This window comes from Euprymna scolopes, chromosome 34 (genome assembly GCF_053919585.1).
Source record: "Euprymna scolopes isolate OS-2025 chromosome 34, ASM5391958v1, whole genome shotgun sequence".
Taxonomy (NCBI): Eukaryota; Metazoa; Mollusca; class Cephalopoda; order Sepiida; family Sepiolidae; genus Euprymna; species Euprymna scolopes.
The window spans coordinates 21,743,410-21,762,697 of record NC_136515.1 but is presented as its reverse complement, the minus strand read 5'-3'; the positions used below and the strand labels follow the sequence as shown (position 1 = coordinate 21,762,697).

At 35.4% G+C, this 19,288-nt stretch overlaps 1 protein-coding gene across 1 annotated transcript; it reads right to left on the bottom strand.

The window, feature by feature from the left end:
* Nucleotides 1–859: 859 nt before the first annotated feature.
* Nucleotides 860–18,564, bottom strand: LOC145259125 (uncharacterized). The gene is made up of 3 exons (XM_080116801.1): nucleotides 18,096–18,564; nucleotides 7,060–7,188; nucleotides 860–1,240 (listed from the first exon to the last, which is right to left on the bottom strand). The coding sequence occupies exons 1-3, from the start codon at nucleotides 18,154–18,156 to the stop codon at nucleotides 1,038–1,040; spliced, it is 393 nt and encodes a 130-aa protein (XP_079972927.1). The 5' UTR covers nucleotides 18,157–18,564; the 3' UTR covers nucleotides 860–1,037.
* Between the last annotated feature and the right edge of the window lie 724 nt (nucleotides 18,565–19,288).

The following is a 19,288-nucleotide window of genomic DNA, read 5'->3' as shown; positions in this document are numbered from 1 at the left end:
AAAAGAAAACTATAAAACTTTCATCTTGAATATTATTTTCACAACATTTCGGTTGATGCAACCTTTTTTCAGTGTATTTTGATGAACTCAGGAATCTTTCTGATAAACTTGGGAATCTGCATGGAATTTCAAACGGAACCCTTTATTTAATCCATGGAGATAGCATGCTATTAACCATGTGATAAGTTGTAGGATTATACATCTAGAAGACAAGAATAGGTTTAAGGCTCCTAAAATTCATACTAGAATTGTCTGCAAGGACACGTGGCATAGTGGATAAAATACTTGGCAAAATGCAGTTGTACAAATCACACTTTTCTGGACAACACTCAGAATTCAATTGTGAATTACTTAGGACTTCTATCCGGTCGTGGCTGATGAAATGAGAGCATACTAGAATTGTATGCAAGGACCTGTGCGTGGTAGGCAAAATGCTTGGTAAAATTCTGTTAGAAACGTTACACTCTTCTGGAGGTTGAAGGTTCTACTTAGGACTTCAACACAGTAATGGCTAACAAAATGAGAGTATGCTACCCTTGTGGATCAAATAGTAGCATGCTCTTGTTCTATTAACTATACGATAAGTAGTAGAATGATACATCTAGAAAACAAGAATAGGTTGAAGGTTCAATCCTCAGTGCCGGCGACACTCAAGATACAATTATGAATCACTTAGGACTTTTACCCAATCATGGCTGACAGAACGAGAGCATGCTATCCCTGTGGATTAAATAAAGGATTCCATTCAATAATTCTGTGCAGATCCTTGAGTTTGATAGGATACATCTGAAGATGTTCACAGGTTACCATCAATCAAGATATGAAAAGATGAGAAGAGTAGGACAAAGAGATTTCAGAATTTAACATGATACTCCTGAAAATGGTCTGAGGTTAGATCAATCAAAAGATTGTGAAAATAACACTCCAGAGCTGCCAAATTATATGAGACAGATTTATATTTTAGATTTTAGTAATCATATTCCATAAAAGTCTGATTTTCATCAATGAATTTCCATAATCATGGGGGAGGATTCAAATCAAAATGGACAAAAATAAACAATAAGGAATGTCAGAAGAGAAAAAATTATGAAAGCTCCACGATTCGGAAGTGGCTTTGTTGCAGGATTGCAGAAATCAACGTTACACCAACACATGTCGACATTTATGTTGTTGTATACGGAACTACGACAAGTGTCGTCATCTAAGCGTCCGCAAAAACGATTAATTTCAAGTCGATTATCTGTAAAGAAAACAAAAAAGATATTAAGTTTTCTTATTGAATTTTAAAAGCTAGACCTAAATAGCATTTAAACTGACAAATATGTAAATACCCCAGACCCAGCTGACTAGCAGACAACTCCCAACACTTCATTGTAGAGGTTCTTAGATTTCGGAAGATTTTCCAGTTCTTGTCTAGAATTCCCTTTATAATAAAAAACAAAAATATAGAAAAATCTGTATAATGTATGACACGTTAGTGGAGGAACGATGTAAGTGGCAAAAGTTGAAAATTTTAGATTTTTGTTGCAAAATGTGAAAAATATCAAGGAGCATCTAATCCCAACAAATCATTGTTGAATTCGAAGTATTTATGCGAAAATAAGTGCTTGAATAATTGATATACGTCTGTTGAAAGGTGGATACTTAAGACCATAGATTTTCTTTAAATTCTCAACCCAATTATGTTCTATTTGTTTTGATTTTTCCAGACTTGCAAATCAACAAAGCACCAACATCATTGTTGTTCATTAAAGTCGAACATCTAAAATAAATTAAATTTTGTAAGCCCCTTCAAATATGACTGGAAGAAAAAGAACAAGAACGGTGACCAGTTGGAAAAGAGAAACAGCAACACAGAAGTGAAATAGTGGGAAGAATATGTCAGTAGTTCTTCAAAATGCATTGTAGAAAAGCGCAGGCTTGGAAAAACATGTTCTTGCAAGAAAAAAACAATGTTTTGTATAAATAGGTGGCCCGAAAAAGGTTGCGTTAATATTTACAATCAAATTTTATGAGTAATGATCAGCTGTCTGGTCCATAATTTTGAAAGCAATGTAAAAAAAACAAAAAAAAACAAAGGGAAATGACTCAATAATTCAAAATAGTAAAATTTAGGTTGTAATGCTTATGAATTCTCATTAATCGCTTAAAAATTAGAGCAGGTGAGGCATTAAAAGAATTCTTGTCCAGAATTTTCTCTATATTAAAAAAGAAAAAGAGAGAAAAATCTGTATGTATCTACCCATGATGAAATGAAAATACCACATTCCAAAAATTATATAAATTGGTCAAGTAGTTTTATTTTTATAAAGAAAACCATTTTAAAGTGATTAACTGAAATTTGTAAGCTACATAAATCTTGCAAGTTTGAATTACTGAGTTAGCTCCCTTTGTTTTTTATTTTACATCGTTTTCAAATTGACAGACAAGACAGCTGCTCTTCTGTTAGTCATAAAATTTGAATTTCTTCTTTGAAAATAAAACTACTTAATCAATTTACGTGATATTTGAAATATGATATTTTCATTTCATCACAGGTACATACATAATACAGATGTCAGATGTATAACTGCAAATCAATGGCGTAAAAGTAACAACATTGCTTCAGTGCTATTCCTCTGTGTATTCTGGGACAAACATCCTTGACTTTGTATGCAACTGCTAAACATTACTGTTTTCAGAGTTTGGGGTAAAAATCTGCAATGATGCAGTTAAACGAATAGCAGCTATTGATGAGGAGTGTTACATATTTGCTGTGCCCGGTTGTTTAAAATCTGTTTGTCCAGTCTATATAAATGTTAACATCTACTTTTGTCACTGGTACACACACCGACAGCGAAATAAAAATCACAACACAGCTGATCTACAAAAAATGTATTACTTTTATTTCACATCGACAAATCAGCTTTTGATGATGAAGTATGAATCTGTGTTTTGACGTTTCTGAAAGGCGGGTGAGATGGGAAGCGCGGTTGTGTTAGATGTCTGTGAAGAAATGGTGACACAGCCTGGCTCTCTCTGACTGACTGACTTTTCTCTGCGGCAATTCTATTAATAAAAACATTCTTTTCCAATTGGAATGTTTAATATTTCTTTTGTCTATTGTTTCAACTTTTGACTGATATCCTATCACCTATTTCTGGATCAAATTATGCATTCCGTTAGACAATGGTTTGAAAGTCCTGAATTCTTCATACTGTATCTATAGTTTGTTTTGTGTATTACAACTTAAAAAAAAAAGGAAATAGAAACTCCATTTAAATTATTCCTTGTTTCTTTTTGTTGGTAAAGTAGCCGTCATAGAGAGAAATGCTTGCCAGTTTCAACAGCGAAAGGAGAGTGACTTGTTGCTTGACTGCACCTGTGTCTTATTTCCTTGGTGTCTGGTTCTCTCTCTCGTTTACAAAAATCGTGGGTTTTTATTTTTTTTTAATGGCTTTCACAGACAGGTGGATTGTTACATTTTATTTTTATCGCATCCCGCTCCCATTGGCTTAATTTTTATTATTTTTCTTTTTTTGACCAGATGGGTGTATCGAGCCTATGCATAGTGATGCATTTACACACTTTGTCTGTGACAGCCGACGAGTAAACATCTGGTTGGGAGCTTATCGCTTTCTTCATGAATCCCCATATGTGTAACCCATCGAATGTTTTTTCTTTCTGACTTAATCCAAGCCAGATCATCCTGAGCTACAATCTTTGTGAGCTCTGCACAAAAGACCCACTTGCTCTACAACATACCCCCGTGAGGTAAATAAAGGATTCTGCTCAAAATTCTGTCCGAGTTCAACAGAAACATTCCAGAGTTCAACAAGGTACACCTGAAGAAGGTCGGAGGTTATATCGACCGAAACGTTGTGTAGATCACACTCAAGATGAGAACAGTAGTCAATGAATAATAATACAAATAACCGATATAATAATAATAGATACTCATCTAAAAAATTCAGAAACATCATATCAATTTGGTACGGACCCAAAATAATACAAAAATGGGAAAAAAATCGAAAAACTCTACCAAAAACTGGGAAAGACGAATAACCACCTCACATTCCTATGCCGATGCCATGTTCTTAAGCTAGTACCACCAGGCTTAACATTGAAACTACCAGTCAGCTCCAGACGGACATAAAAAATCGCATATAATCTCTGACCTTCTTCAGGTGTACCTTGTCGAACTTGGGAATGTTTCTGTCGAACTCGGGGAACTTGGATGGAATTTTGAGCGGAACCCTTTATTTACCTCACGGGAATAGCATGCTCTTGTTGCATCAGCCATGACTGGATAAAGGTCCTAAGTAACGGAAAGGAAGCTGTCACAGATCCTCAGTAAGAACAAAGACCTTATACCACCTGTGAAATACAGACAGCTAGTACAACATTATAGCAAGCTACCACACCTATATAGCCTACCTAAGATTCACAAGGACGGTATTTCATTAAGACCCATTATCAGTGCCCGGTGTTCAGCGTGCCATCCATTGAGCAGATTTCTGGTAGATATCAACCCAATCATCGGCAAATCTCCATCATACATCCAGAACTCAGCTGATTTTGTGGAAATAATAAAAAATGCTCCCATTCATTCCAACCAGATGGTGAGTTTAGATGTAGTGAGTCTGTTCATGAAAGTACCTACTGATAAGACTGACAGTGGTACGGAATAAGCTAACATCGGATGCCTCACTGAAAGAACGTATTTGCATCCCAATTGACAATATAATGGAGATGTTTACCTTCTGTGTAAAAACTACATACTTCGTGATGGGATCCGATATATATCGGCAGGAAGAAGGTCTGGCGATGGGATCACCATTGTCCCCGGTACTGGTTAATCCATATATGGAATACTTTGAGGAAATGGTATTAGCATCAACAGCACTAAAGCCAACAATGTGGTTGCGATATATAGATGACACATTCATACTCTGGCCGCATCAGGAAGATGTTCAAATGTTACTACACCATGTGAACTCGATCCGTCCAACTATACAGTTCACAATGAAAAAAGAAAATAACAATAAATTATCGTTCCTAGATGTGCTGATAACTCACACAGGTCAGGGGTTTATGTCATCTGTATAACGAAAGCCAACTTTCACTGGACAGTATCTAAACTACAACTCCTACCATCGATATAATGTAAAGAAAGGAATCGTCCATTGCCTACAACACCGAGCAAAAGCAATATGTAGTAACATCAGTGCATATCAAGAGGAGATGGACAGTTTAAAAGAAACCCTCCACTTAAACAACTATCCAGAGAGCATGACATCAGCTCCAAGAAATCTGGACCAAACACAAAAGGACACGACTCAACTCATTACAGTTTGTATACCATATGTGAAAGGCTTGTCTGAAAAACTTCAATGAATATGTAATCCATATGACATCAGGACAGTATTCAGGAGTGATTCAACTCTCTGGAAATAGCTTGTGAAAGTGAAGCCCCCTACAGAAAAAAATCATGACTAAGAACTGTGTATATGAAATCCCATGCAAATGTGGAACACTATACAGAGGTGAAATGTGTCGTCCGTTGAAAGTACGGTTAGAAGAACATCGAAAAGCCGTAGTACATGGAGTGACTGAAAAGTCAGGTATAGCTGACCATATTTGGAAAGAAAAGGGAAACCATCTACCATTATGGGACGAAGTAAAAATTATAGACAGAGAAACGGTGGAGAATAAGATGACTGAAAGAAGCAACACATATGCTGGGGAATAACCAACTGCTAAGTAGACCTAGTATAGAATTTAATACAATATGGGAACCAGTAATTATAAACAATAGATAATATATACAAGTAATAAGTAAAAACATTAATATATACAAGTCATAAATATAGAGATAGATATACATTAATATATAGTAATAATTAGTAATAAATGGTGATATTTACAACTAGAAATAAAAATAGGTTTAAGGTTCCTAAAATTCGTACCAGAATTGTCCGCAAGGACCCATGGTGCAGTGGTTAGAGTACTGGGGAAAATCGGTACTTTTACAGTTTAGTCAAGACATTAAAAAATAAAAATATCGAAAAAAAGGTTATATTTCACGTATTCGTTATGAAACGAAGTTCTCCGAAAAAAAATTTCACTTAATTTCATCATGTAGTTTTTTTTTTTACAACGAAAAAACAATTTTTTATGATTCCGAGCAAAGGGTTCGATTTTTAGAAAGAAAAGCTAGAATTAAAGATGCGGAGGGAGTGTCGGCACTTTACATTGAGTTATCTCCCCGTGGCATGTTGTTCAGCTTCAGCAAATTTCACAATGGCTGACTTCAACGCGCTCTCATAAGAACGTGTTTTCCGCTGTAAAAAAAAAAACTACTCGATCAAATTAAATGAAATTTTTTTTCGGAGATCTTCAGTCCAAAACGGATACGTACAATATAACCTTTTTTCGATATTTTCATTTTTTAATGTCTTGATTAGACTGTACAAGTGCTGAAAAATCAATTGTAAAAGTGATATTCTTGTTTGAATAAAGTTCTTGAAGGTTCAATCCTCAGTGTGGGATATACATTTGCAAATTACTTAGGATCTCTATCCAGCACGCTATCCCTATGAGGTAAATAAAGGGTTCCGCTCAAAATTCCATCCAAATTCCCTGAGTTTGGCAAGATTTTTTAAATCACAACTCTAATTATACATACGAAATCTGGACAAATTAAAATATCATATTTAAGCAATTTGCCACTTGGACATAAGGGGCTGCTAATTGTGACCATGCCTAAGAAAGATTAAAATGTTGGTTTACGTTACATTTAAACTTCTGCATGTCAGTACAGTCAGGGAAGCAGGTAGCAGAAAGGGAATTCCAAAGTCTAACTGTTCGAGGGAAGAAGCCATTAAAGTAGAATGCTTTCAAGAGTGAAGGGGGTGTGATTTTATGCTAAAAAGGTTTGTCTGGGATATGTACATTCAGGGGGCACAAGTGAAAGGAGTTCATCAGAACACATTCCATTAAAATATTTGTAAAACAGGCACAGAGATGCAACATTGCGACGATGGAACAGGTTGGAGCATAGTTGACCTGCTTACTTACTTGAATCTCTTCCTCTTGTTTTCACACAAGAACCCGCACACTCGTAAACTTTAAAATATCTCAAGTTGAAATCATCTCCACACATATTATCTTGGGTTGATGAACAAGAGTAACATTTTACAGATTCTCCTACAAAAAAGGACAGAAATGTTTTTAAAATTTCATTAAAAAATATCAGTAAAAAAAATATCAAAAATTTTTTTTTAACTTTACAGAAAAAAATTCATTTAAAAAAAAAAAAAAAAAAAAAAAAAATTTTACATTCTCTACAAAGAGAAGAAAATTTTATTTCATAAAAAAAAATTAATTACAAAAGAAAAATTTGGTTATAGTCAGCTAATATTCTTCCTAACTTCCAGCATAGTGCTACCGGAAGCAGTGACAAAGCAAATCAGTTCCTTCACTTTTATTGTTCTTCAGTATTTCTATTGTGAAGCGATTTATTGAAATAAAATATAAGAAAAGGACATTATTGAAAAGTATACAATAAAAATGAACTAAATTATATACATAAAAATAACACAATTAGTCTTTATTTGCACAAATAACAAAATTAAAAAATAAAAGTTTTTATTTTATTTGAGATTTTATAGGAAATATATGTTTCTGAAATTATAAAAATAAGTTTTTAAATTTTAGAAGTAAAAGTTTTGTCTTTGAATTTATATAATAAATATATATTTATGAAAGTATAAAAATATAATAATGAAAGCATAACTACAAAATTTCAAACATCATAAAAAAAAAAAACGTATTCAATACATAATATTCCCAAAATAGTTTTAAAAGATTTTAAAAAGGGTTTTCAATAATTCTTTAAAAGAAAAACCTAATTTCAATAAATCTTAATCAAAATAAAACCAAAAATCTTTTCAGCGATTATTAAATAAAAAAAAGGACAATCAAAAAACGTAGTAAAAAAAAAAAAAAGTACATGCAAAGGGGAGATATAAGCATAAGAGGAAAAAAAGCAAAGAAACTGATTTGCCTTGTCGCCGGTAGCACTACGGCAGAAGTAAGGGAGTATGCGAGTGAAGGGTTGTGATTTTGCTGCTAATTCATTAAACCTTCAGTTCCCCAAATTCATTTTGGTTATCATATAGTTTTGAGATAAATGAAATTATATACGTAGTAGCTAAAAAATTGTTTTTTTTTCTTAAGATTATGACATGCTGAATATATTGGCGTTAAAATCAACTTAGTATTACGTATGAAATATGAAAAAGAAAACACTTTTTAAATTGGTAAATTAGTCAACATACTGACATAGATCCAACATGAGTGGTAGACAATATAAAACTGGGAACATGGAAAAAATCAAATGAAAAAAATTAAAGCTTTTTCCAAATCCACAAATGAAAGACACAGGTTCTTCAAAGGTACTTCGCTTACATTTGTTTAAGGATTGTGCTGAAAAAAAAAAAAAAAGAACTTCGCTTTTACTCTCCGGAAGTGAGTAACATCCCTTGAGCTTCCTTTCTTTAAATTCAACTCCAGTACTCGTAGTGGCTTGCCCCTGCATAGTTCTCAGTAAAATAAAGCTTCTTTCAAGCCTCATCAGACTAGGGCTTTTTCAATACAAGGATAAATATAGCACTAATGTTATTTTGCCAGGTATAAAACTAAACTGCACTTCATTTATGTTTATCTGACTTTTTTCTGTTTAATTATTCCCTCAATCACTTTCCGGACTTAATCTATCAAGGTTAAGCCTCTGTAATTATCTCTATCTAATACTGTACTCTTTATCCTTATAACAATTTGCAATTGTGCTACATTCCCAGCCTTTTTAATTTTCTTCCTTTGAAGATTGTAACGCTGCGTATGGGGCAGCCAAACCAGCTGCCAACATTGCCCTGCTTTTTATTGAAACCAACCGAGAGCTCTTTTTAGTATCCTCGTTGTTCCCTGAAGTGCAATTGTCTGGATCTCTTTTGCACTTGGTTCACATAGAATATTAGTTAGATAGGACTTCAGGTTCTTCTTCATAAATCTTGTGGCACCGATAATAACTCGTATGATTGATATCTCTCAAAGATTCCAGTTTCTTTTCATATCATACATGAGACCTTGATATTTGGTCTGTTTCTCCTTTCAGCTCTGTTCAGACCTCCATCATTAGGAACACTCACTTCAACCAAGGTTACAACTCTCTTTGACTTATTCCATAGAACTATGCCAGGCTTCACAACAGCATTTTCAAGGTAGGTGGCTGTAGGGATTACATGATCGTAATGTATGGTATTATAAGTCATTCAGAATAACTTCTTTTATGACCTGATTTTTCAAATCCATGATCATCTCAATGCCCATTTTATCTGCACTGCCATTAAAGTCCTTCAGCCTTACCCCTCTTTATCTTACAGCTTACCATTATCATTTCTTTCTCAATTCTTTTAGCTGAACCAGATACTTTTCATTTGTTGCTAGCACTCCATCGTCATTTTGAATGCACTTCTCTCATCATCATCATCATAATGACGGGCTCCTTGTCTGGACCAATGTGACTCTTCCTCTCCAGAATCTTCCATCAGTTGCCTCAGATCTTCAGGTTCACAGTTGGCGTCGTGTGCTATTTGTTGGATGTACATGGATCTAGGTCGTCCTTTGCTTGCACGTCCGTGTCGTGGAGTTCATAGCAATACATCACTCACCAATTCATGCTTGCTTGTCAGACAATGACCGGCAAATCGTAGGTGTCTTTCTCTGATGGCATGTAGATTGCCATAAAGTTGCTGCTTCGTGGGATGATTTTGCCAAGATATATTTAATATTGTTCTTAGCAAGCACTTCTCTACAACAATATTATTAATTTAATTTCATTTTGTTTAATAAAGACATCTAATTTCTTAATCATGATGACACTGTTCAATTCAAAATCGCCAAATTTCTGGAATCTAAATGCTTTGTGGTAAACTTTTGCCACTTCTACACTATTGGAATGAGATTTTGGAAATCGTAATATTGAATTTCACATGAAAACAACTGTATCTACGTATTCCCTGTATTTTTAAGATGATTATATCCAAAAATTACGAAGATCGATAAGGTAGAACATTTTTTATTAAAGAAAATAGAATTTGAAGAACATGATTGTGTATGTTAATCTAAGACACAGGAGAGTCAAAGGGGAGGCAATTCAACAGTTGCAAAAAACTTGTATATACGTTATTTTTACATTTTTAGGCAAACAGTTATTTTTATATTAAACGATTATGAAAAATTCTTAAATGAAAACCAGACTCAGAAACACTGTATGTACGTTATGTTTATTTTATTGGTTTTGCGTTAGTCACATGAATAATTTAGAGTTACTTCCCTTGTTTATGGTTTCGTTTCGTTTCATTTTATAAAAACAAGATGGCTGCACTTTTTTTCACCTGCTAACACGATTAAAGTTGTATTGTTTAATAATTCATTAATATTCAGGTAATTTCGCCTGCATAATTTGGAAGCTACCATTGTACTGATTAGAATCGGCAAAAAAAACAAAAAAAAAAAACAGTTAAAACCATTGTTTTTTTTTTATCCAAAAACTACATTTATCGACTACAAAATCTCGTTTCAATTCTGTAGAAGCACAAAACTTTTTTATGGTTGATATTAGTGATGGAATAATTAATCAGAATATGAGGAGTTTTTCAAAGTATCAGGGATCAGTTTCAGACCCGAATAATTCAGACTGGATTTCGATACCAAAAGATTCCTAAAAAATACAGGTGTTACATATAAACAGCGGAATTTAAATGACCATTTGTATAATTTTAAAATTCAGAATTGGATTGATATCTGGACCGTATAACAGATTCACACACATATTGCAGCAGTAGTTAAAAAAATACCAGGCAAAATTGTCCCATTAACATTCACTATACTAGATATTGAATATAGGATATGTTGATTTATGGGAATAAAAATTCTCATTATATCATCTCATTGTTGAGAGGTGGGGGTGGTCAAGTGGCTAACGACACAGATAGATGATTTGGCTGTTCCAAGTTCGAATTCAGTTTGTTTCACAAAAATCACTTTCATTTATTGGTAAGCTTCTGATGGTCCCTCCCATAAGTATCTGGTGTATTTCTAGAAAGAACTCTGACTACAAAAATTACGGGGAAATTAATGCCAACAATAGAACCATACAATATTGTTGCAGAGGGGTCAAAAGACGTGTGAAGGGTGCCAATCAACTGCACAACTAATAAAGTAGACAAGGCAAAAAGATAACGGCAAAAGCAAAAAAGGATGACAAACAGAGATGATCGGTTAAAGACGATGTGTATCGTGTTTGATTTTTAGCAAGAAAAAGAAGCTAAAATGTACGACAGTTGATTGAGGATCAGCTGGAGTGAAAGCAGGCGTCTCAGGAGGTTGAGATTCTTGGGTCTTTTTTTTTTTTTTTTACACAGAGATCACCACTTATCAAGGCCCGGAAGCCACTCAGGGATAAGGGTTATTGCAAGTACATTACGTTAGTGAGGAGATTTGATGAAGTGTTTACTTAAGGGGGCGGTTCATTAGGAATTTGTTAACATTAGACTTGAAGACATCCAAGTTGTAGTCCGGAGGGAAGCAGGCAGACGGAACAGAGTTCCACAGGCGTGCAGTTCTAAGAAAGAAGCTTTGTTCATGAAATCTGCGTTTTGATTTAGGCACAGATATAGAGTGGGGGAAATTTTTCACAGTGGATTCAGCTAGACGGGTGTTTTTCGTGAAAGATTGGCGAGGGGGGACCAGGGATTGGAGTTCAGACGAGCACCTGCCATGAAAATAACGATAAAACAAGGATAGGCTTGCAACGTCTCTTCTGTGGGAGAGGGGTTGCAGGGTAGAGAAAAGGGCATCCCCCACTAAACCACGAAGTCTATTTTGTACTCTGTCAAGGCATGATAGGCTGTTTTTGGCAGCTCCTGCCCAGATATGGCAGCAGTATTCCATCCTTGGCCGTACTTGGCTTTTATATAGATAGAGAATTGCATCAGTAGTGAGATATCTTCTGGAGCGGTAGAAGGATCCCACCATCTTTCCAGCGTAGGTAGGAACTAGATATTGGTGAACACTGGAGCAGGTAGCTGGACGTCAGTGGGCGCTGGAACAGGTAATCGGACGTCAGTGGGTATTAGAGTTGTTAGTAGGGCATCAAGGACCTTAGGAACTGGTGGTTAGAAGTGCTGGAGCAGCAGGTGTGAGCCAGAGAGCCCCTGGTGTAAGCTGGAGAATTGCTGGAGTCGATAGAGTCACTGGAAGCTGCAGGAATGGGATGGAGGTACTGCAGAAGTAAACTGAAGTTGCTGTAAGCAAGAGTCGCTGGAAGCTGCAGGAATAGTCCGAAAGCTGCAAGGGGTAAGCTAGTTGCTGGAAGTGAGCCAGAGTTGAAGCAGGTTCAGGAATTCAGGAACTGGACTGGCAGGCTGTAAGGGGCAGACCCAGGAGGCAGGCAGTAGTAGAGAGTGGAGAGCATCGCATTCTGCCTATCCTGATCCCCACAGCAATAGTGCTAACTTGACGAGAATCAAGTCAAGATGGGAGTACTTCTAGCTCCAGAGTTGGTATTTATTTGCTCCCCCACCGAGCAAATTAGGCAGAAGGCCGATTTTTAAAGTGAGGAGTGAAGGGGAAATGGGGACCAACTCCCCAGGAAGTAGGGGAGCTAGATAGTGACAATTGGTATAAAGGGTCGCCCCCACATTGACCAAGGTCTTTGCTGGTCTTTGCTTGACACTTGTTGCCCAGACCCCGAAGGGCCCAGGCCTGACTTACATCAGGTTAGTATGCTTCTAGCTCCAGAGTTGAACTGGCGATTTGCTGTGAAATCTGCTAGCTTTATGGAGAGCTATTAGTGATGCAGGGTCTATGGCCAGTGATGGTGTCAGTAAACAACAAATGACAATAATTAATTCACACCATATTACTTACAGTTAAAAGTATTTTCAGTGTTTATTAACTGTATTCATTTTAATCTAGATTCAAAATAACAGTTCTTTGTTTCTGTTTAGTTTATGAAAGATGAAGTCTTGGAATTTTCTCTTTGTTGTTTGTTTGAAAACAGTGGTTGCTATTTTAAGCATGTGTGGTGTGGTCCGTGATGAATTTCTGGAAGTGTCAGGTTACAGCTGTGTTTTTTCTTACAAACAAAGGAGTGGTTAGCTATCTCTTTGTTTTTTTTATTTTATTGCAAAAAGCTTTATGAGTAAAAAATATTTATTTTTGTTATAGGTGTGCTGCAAAAAACTCAATAGTGTGCCATCATGTTCAACAGGCTGCTATAAAAAAATTTATTTGCTTCCCAACAAGGGCAAAATGTGACACAAGGTCCTTTTTAATCTGGGGGAAAACCAAGGGCACTTTGGCAGTAGGCAAAAATAAAAATTACCTTTGTTGCAATATTTTGGAGGTATAATGGGGTATGATCCCACACAGTCGGGCGATTCTATTTATAAACAATGCTGCTAGGAATTGACGAATCGAATTAATTCACGTTCTGCTACCAACCAATCAGAAACCAGAATTGCTCCATAAATATTAAACCTTTTCTGTAGCAATTTCGCATGTTTTTTCTGTCTCGACGTGGTAAGAATATTTTGCTCTGTGGAACTGTCTACTGCAAACCAGTCACCTCTCAGGACTTGTGTGTAACAACGAACCATCGGAAACTGTTCTGTCTACTGCAAACCAATCACCTCTCAAGACTTGTTTAGAACAACGAATCACCGGAACCTGTTCTGTTTACTGCAAACCAGTCACCTCTCAAGACTTGTTTAGAACAACAAACCATCGGAAACTATTCTGAAACTAAACATGACTTACACTTCTAGATCCTTATCATAGAAATGAAGTGAATTATAAAAGTGTAGGGTTTCCGCTACATTGACCAAGGATAAATTAAAAGTGTAGCATCAGAACACTTGAATCTAAGCCCAAAGGCCAGATACCTTATAAAACTGATCCCCCACTCTAAAATCTATGTCAATTCTAATAAATTACAATGTTAACTTCCAAACTATGCAGTCCAAATTACTTAAATATTATTGAATTATAAAAAAAAACTTTAATCGTGTTAGCAGGTGAAAAATTGCGGCCATCTTGTTTTTATAAAATAAATCGAAACAGAAAATTACCTCCTTTTTGCACTCTCCTGTGTCTTACATAAGCAAATACGATAGTTTTCTTCAAATTCTATTTTTTATTTTCTTTAACAAATAATTTTCTACCTTATCGATTTTCATAATTTTTGGATAAAATCATGTTTAAAATACGAGGAATATGTAGATACCATTGTTTTCATGTGAAATTCAGTTTTACGATTTCGGAAATTTCGTTCTGATAGTGTAGAAGCACCAATTTCTCTTCTTCACATAATATTGACATTTTTCAAGTGTGCTTTTCTCAATTTTAGATGCATAATACTAACTGAATTTTTAATGGAAATGATTCCTCATTTATATATAACAGAAACAACAACATGAAGCTTGTTGCGGCTTCAAAATCACCGTCTCCATTTAAAAATTTTTTTTTTGTTCTTCACCCCTGCTGTGTCTCTTCGCCTTCCCTTAAACAAAGGATGCAATAGGCTAACGCCAGCTAAACATATGGACATATACGGGTTCAGCGAACACATTTACCCTCCTTTTCTTTCCATCCTCGATTCCTCTACGCACGTCGGAATTCAAATATATTGAGCTTAACATCAACATTTCAAACAATTGACTTTTTACTTTTAGACGAAATTAATTTACACGGAATCAACAAACTCCCAAGCTACTTTTGAGTGCATAAATTTCGTCCTAGAATCAATTAGAGTCGTTTGTTGTCTTGCGGAGAGCGACATCACTAATATCACTCTTCACTAATGATAACAGTCCGTTTCAGCTCAGTCAGGCAACTCGTCTGGGGAATAGGAGGAGGCTACCAGTTACATCGACCAAATCCACTAGCTGAAGGATTCCCAACGACACCAGCCATCTCAGCAGCAGTCCAAACAGCCCTTATCAGTTTTTCTACTTATGCGATCCACTACTGTTTTCCTCCTGAGATCCACCAGCAGCGAACTTCACTCTCAGTCTCCAGCGGCTTCTTGCTCATTCCCACAACCTTTCCAGCGCTTGGTGCCTCCAGCTCACTCCTGCAGCCTTCCAGCCCTTGGTGCCTTTCAGTTTCTCTTGCAACTTTCCGGCAGCCTCGCCTGCACCTTGCTCCTCTGGCCTGCAACCTCACTCCTCCGGTCTACAACCTCACTTGCACCTAGCTCCTTTGGTCTGCAACCTCGTCTGCCCCTGATTCCCTACCGACCGTCCATTCCTTAACACTGACCCTATGTTCTCAATGCCCTCTGTTCCTCAACACTGACCCCTACGCTCTCAGTGTCATCCATTCCTTAACACTGACCCTCAGGCTCTCAGTGTTGTCTGTTCCTTAACACTAACCCTCGCGTAATTGGGCGAGGATACTCAGGATCGATGCGAGCCGTCACCCTCGCGTTCTCAGTGTCCGTCTGTTCCGGATTGTCCTGACGATCGTTCCAAACCCAGCAAGAAACCCTAAATCACGCTACATCTAGAGTACCTATTCCAGCCCTCCAAACCTTAGCCTCCAGTAACGTGTGACCATCTGAACAACCAGCATCCAGATCATCCGATTTTTCACTTCCTTTGCAAATAAAAGGCGAACCTTTGTCTTTAACCAAACAACCTGTGTCTGTCATTCTTGTTTACTTTTTGTCCGTGTCTACCTTGTTAGTTGTTGGATCGATTGTCCACGGACGATCGGCCCCGCAACACTACTGCAGTTTATCGCCAAAAATGGAGACGCCATTTCTTTTCGGGCACATGTCATCAAAATAAGAGGGAGAAATTTTAAACTGTGACCGGAGCATGAAATAAATAACAAAAATAAATAAATAAACTAGATATTGATTACTTCCGGAAATAACTAATTACTACGTGCCCCAGCGTAGTATAAACACCTCCAACCTCCCTATGTTAAGAATGGCTTTCGGACTAAACACTCCCGAGCCTCGAAGTTCTTTCCGGAAATAATCATTATTTAGTTTAATGTTTTTTGGGATTTGTATTACTGTACACATTCGAAAAAGTTGTCAAAAAACAAATATATAACAAATAAATGTTATCAAAGGCAAGATAAGTTACTTTTCTACCAAACTGGATATATTTTTCGTGTTTTTATTCAATGTAACATGTTTATTCAGCTCGAAAACCATACAGTGTTTACCGATGTATTGAAACATCCAAGATGGCGTCTGATTCTTTCTTTAACACGGTAAGTTTGGGAAAAGGTGTTATAAATAAAAAACCGAATAAAATACTGTTAAAAACTCGCACAATATATATTACCGTGACATAGGTTGACATATATTCGGCGGGTTTTTAATAGTATTTTATATAATTTATTATTTATAACACCTTTTCCCAAACTTACGGTGTTAAAGAGGGTGTGAGACGCCATCTTGAATTTTCGAATACATCGGTAAACACTGTATGTTTTTCGAGCTGAATAAATATGTTACATTGAATAAAAACACAAAAAATATATCCAATTTGACAGAAAAGTAACTTATCTTGCCTTTGATAACATTTATTTGTTATATATTTGTTTTTTGACAACTTTTTCGAATCTATGTGTACAGTAATACAAACCCAAATGGCGTTTCCCTTAAGGCAATAAACTGTAGTAGTGGCTGATAAACTGCCCTAAAATAATATAATGGTCCTAAATAGTGGATCATTTTACGTAACATTTATTTGCGAAACTCATCCTCGACTCGAAATTCTATTTCTTGTTTTTCTCTCTTTCTGGAGTTTTGAAATGTTTTCGTACGTAATCGCCTTAAAAAGAATAAGATCTGATTTTGGGCGTGTATGTGTGTAAGCTATACAATAATAATACCCATCCATTTAATTTGATATCGATTATGGTACTTCTACAGTTTATCGCCGAAATTGGAGACGCCATTTTTTCGGGTACCTGTCATTAGAATCAGAGAGAGAAATCAGTATTTTAAACTATGGCCGAAGTAGGGAATAAATAACGAAAAAATTAAACTAGATATTAATTACTTCAGGAAATAACTACAAAAAAAAAATGTAAATAAAGTGAAAAAGAACATATAGCCATAATTGTTTAATTGGAAATGTTTCGATTTAATTAATGAAAATGGGAAAGTTTTTCATGAAACGTACATTAATATTTTTTTATTATTAAATACAGAACATGAAATAAATGACATATTCATAATGGTTTAAACTGGGCGAGCGCCATTTGAAAACCAAAACATTTATTGTATAAAAATGTATCAAAATATAATTATGAAGACATTTATTGAAAAATCTGCGTAAGAAAATATATTTTTAATAATGGTGCTAGTGCAGAGAGTGATCCGCGCTATTTTTTAAATCGTATTTCCAAGTTTAATTAAAGTTTTATGATATGTTTTTTGTATTCAATTGTAAGGTTGAAGTATAGAATAGGCACAAAACACCCTCCCCATGTTAAGAATGGCTTTTTAAATAATAACGTTATTATTTACGTCCGGATCACTACTCTGCAGTGCAGAGTCTCTGCACTAGTACCTTAATAATTTTTTTTTTTTTTTTTTTGTTATTTCCTACTTCGATCATAGTTTAAAATACGGATTTATTTAATTAATTTATTTATTAAGTTATACTGCAGTATTTAGCTTTAGGGTGAGTGCCATGAAAACATTATCTTAACCAAATTAGTTCTAGCTTTATAAGTTAGTTCAATTAATAATGTAATGATCACAATTACTACCGTACAAAAAAAAAAAATTTTTTTTTCATGGAAGCTACCTTAAAGCAAAAAACTTCAACATAACTCGATATAAAATTAAATCTGAAAACTTTTATAACATTTTTTTTATTACATCTTAAATCGCAATTCAATTATTAAAACGACAGATCAAAATAATTGCAGAGAATAAACGTAAACGGAAAAAGTACACAACCCAACCTACAAACAATAAAAAAAAAAAATAAAAAATGAACATGGTGTGAACTTACCTAGTTTTGTCAAGCTAAATAAATAAAAAAGTAAAAAAACACATTTGTTTCTTCTGTTCATTCTATTTGCAAATTTTCACTTCGATCTATTAATCAAGAGAATTCTTGGTTTTATAAAACTGTTAATTAAAAAATAGAAAAAAAAATGTCAGAAAACACCTTTGTTATTAATTACTAATAACAGGTGCGTGACTTTTTTTTTTTTACACCGTGTTTGGTGGTTGGCTCAACAGGTAAAGATGACGAAAAAAAAAAAACAGCAACCTTAAAACCGAAACGAAAACAGTACTTCCGTACTAAGATCCAAGTGTAGTATCTGCTCTGATACTACACTTTAGTCAATGGAAGGGAACCCCTTTTATACTAAGACATTTTTGCATTTCTACAACTGCCAGAGTCCCCTTTTTAGGGAGCGGGGTTTCCCCACATTAAAAACGACCTTGTGTCACATTTTGATCTCTCAGAACGTAATCATGGATGAGTTTTTGTAAAAACCCTAGAAAAGACGACATGATTCCATTTCCGTTTGATGAAAACCGGTTTTATTTTTTTGTTGCAGACCATCTACTAGTTGACCAGTTGTGTTTGGGGAAGCAAATAAATGCCATTACTTAAAATAATGAATGCTTGTGTTGATTAGTCATGTTTTAGACCAAACGCATTTCAGGTGTAAACATTATTGCGTACTTACGTGTCATGTCGAATTACTACAGATTCAAACAATTACAAAAAATGATCTAGTACAAAAAATAATTAAAAGTAAAAATAAAATTTCTCGAATTATCAAGTTTTATTGTATCTTTTAATCTGGAAGAGTTCTGCGACCAATTCTGTATGACTTAAATTAAGGGTCTGTCATTTTTAAACAGAACATAATTTTGAATGAGTTTTTGTAAAAAAAACCCTAGAAAAAACATGATTCTGTAGCGAGCTGCTACTACTACGAGACTAGGCTGTATTCTCACCTTAGTTCTCTCTTTCTCCCTACTCTTTTCTCTTTTCCTTCGTTTCTTCTTATACGTCATCAGAGGTTCCAGCCAATGAAAAGCGAGAACGGTTTACGTGGGACATTCGAGTGAAGTAAACGTCCTTACTTCCACGGCGATTAGAGACAGAACACACGCCTCACTCCTCAGCTCCCGTTAGGTAGCCAAGAGGAGCATTGAACATTAATACAGACTATACAAAATGCA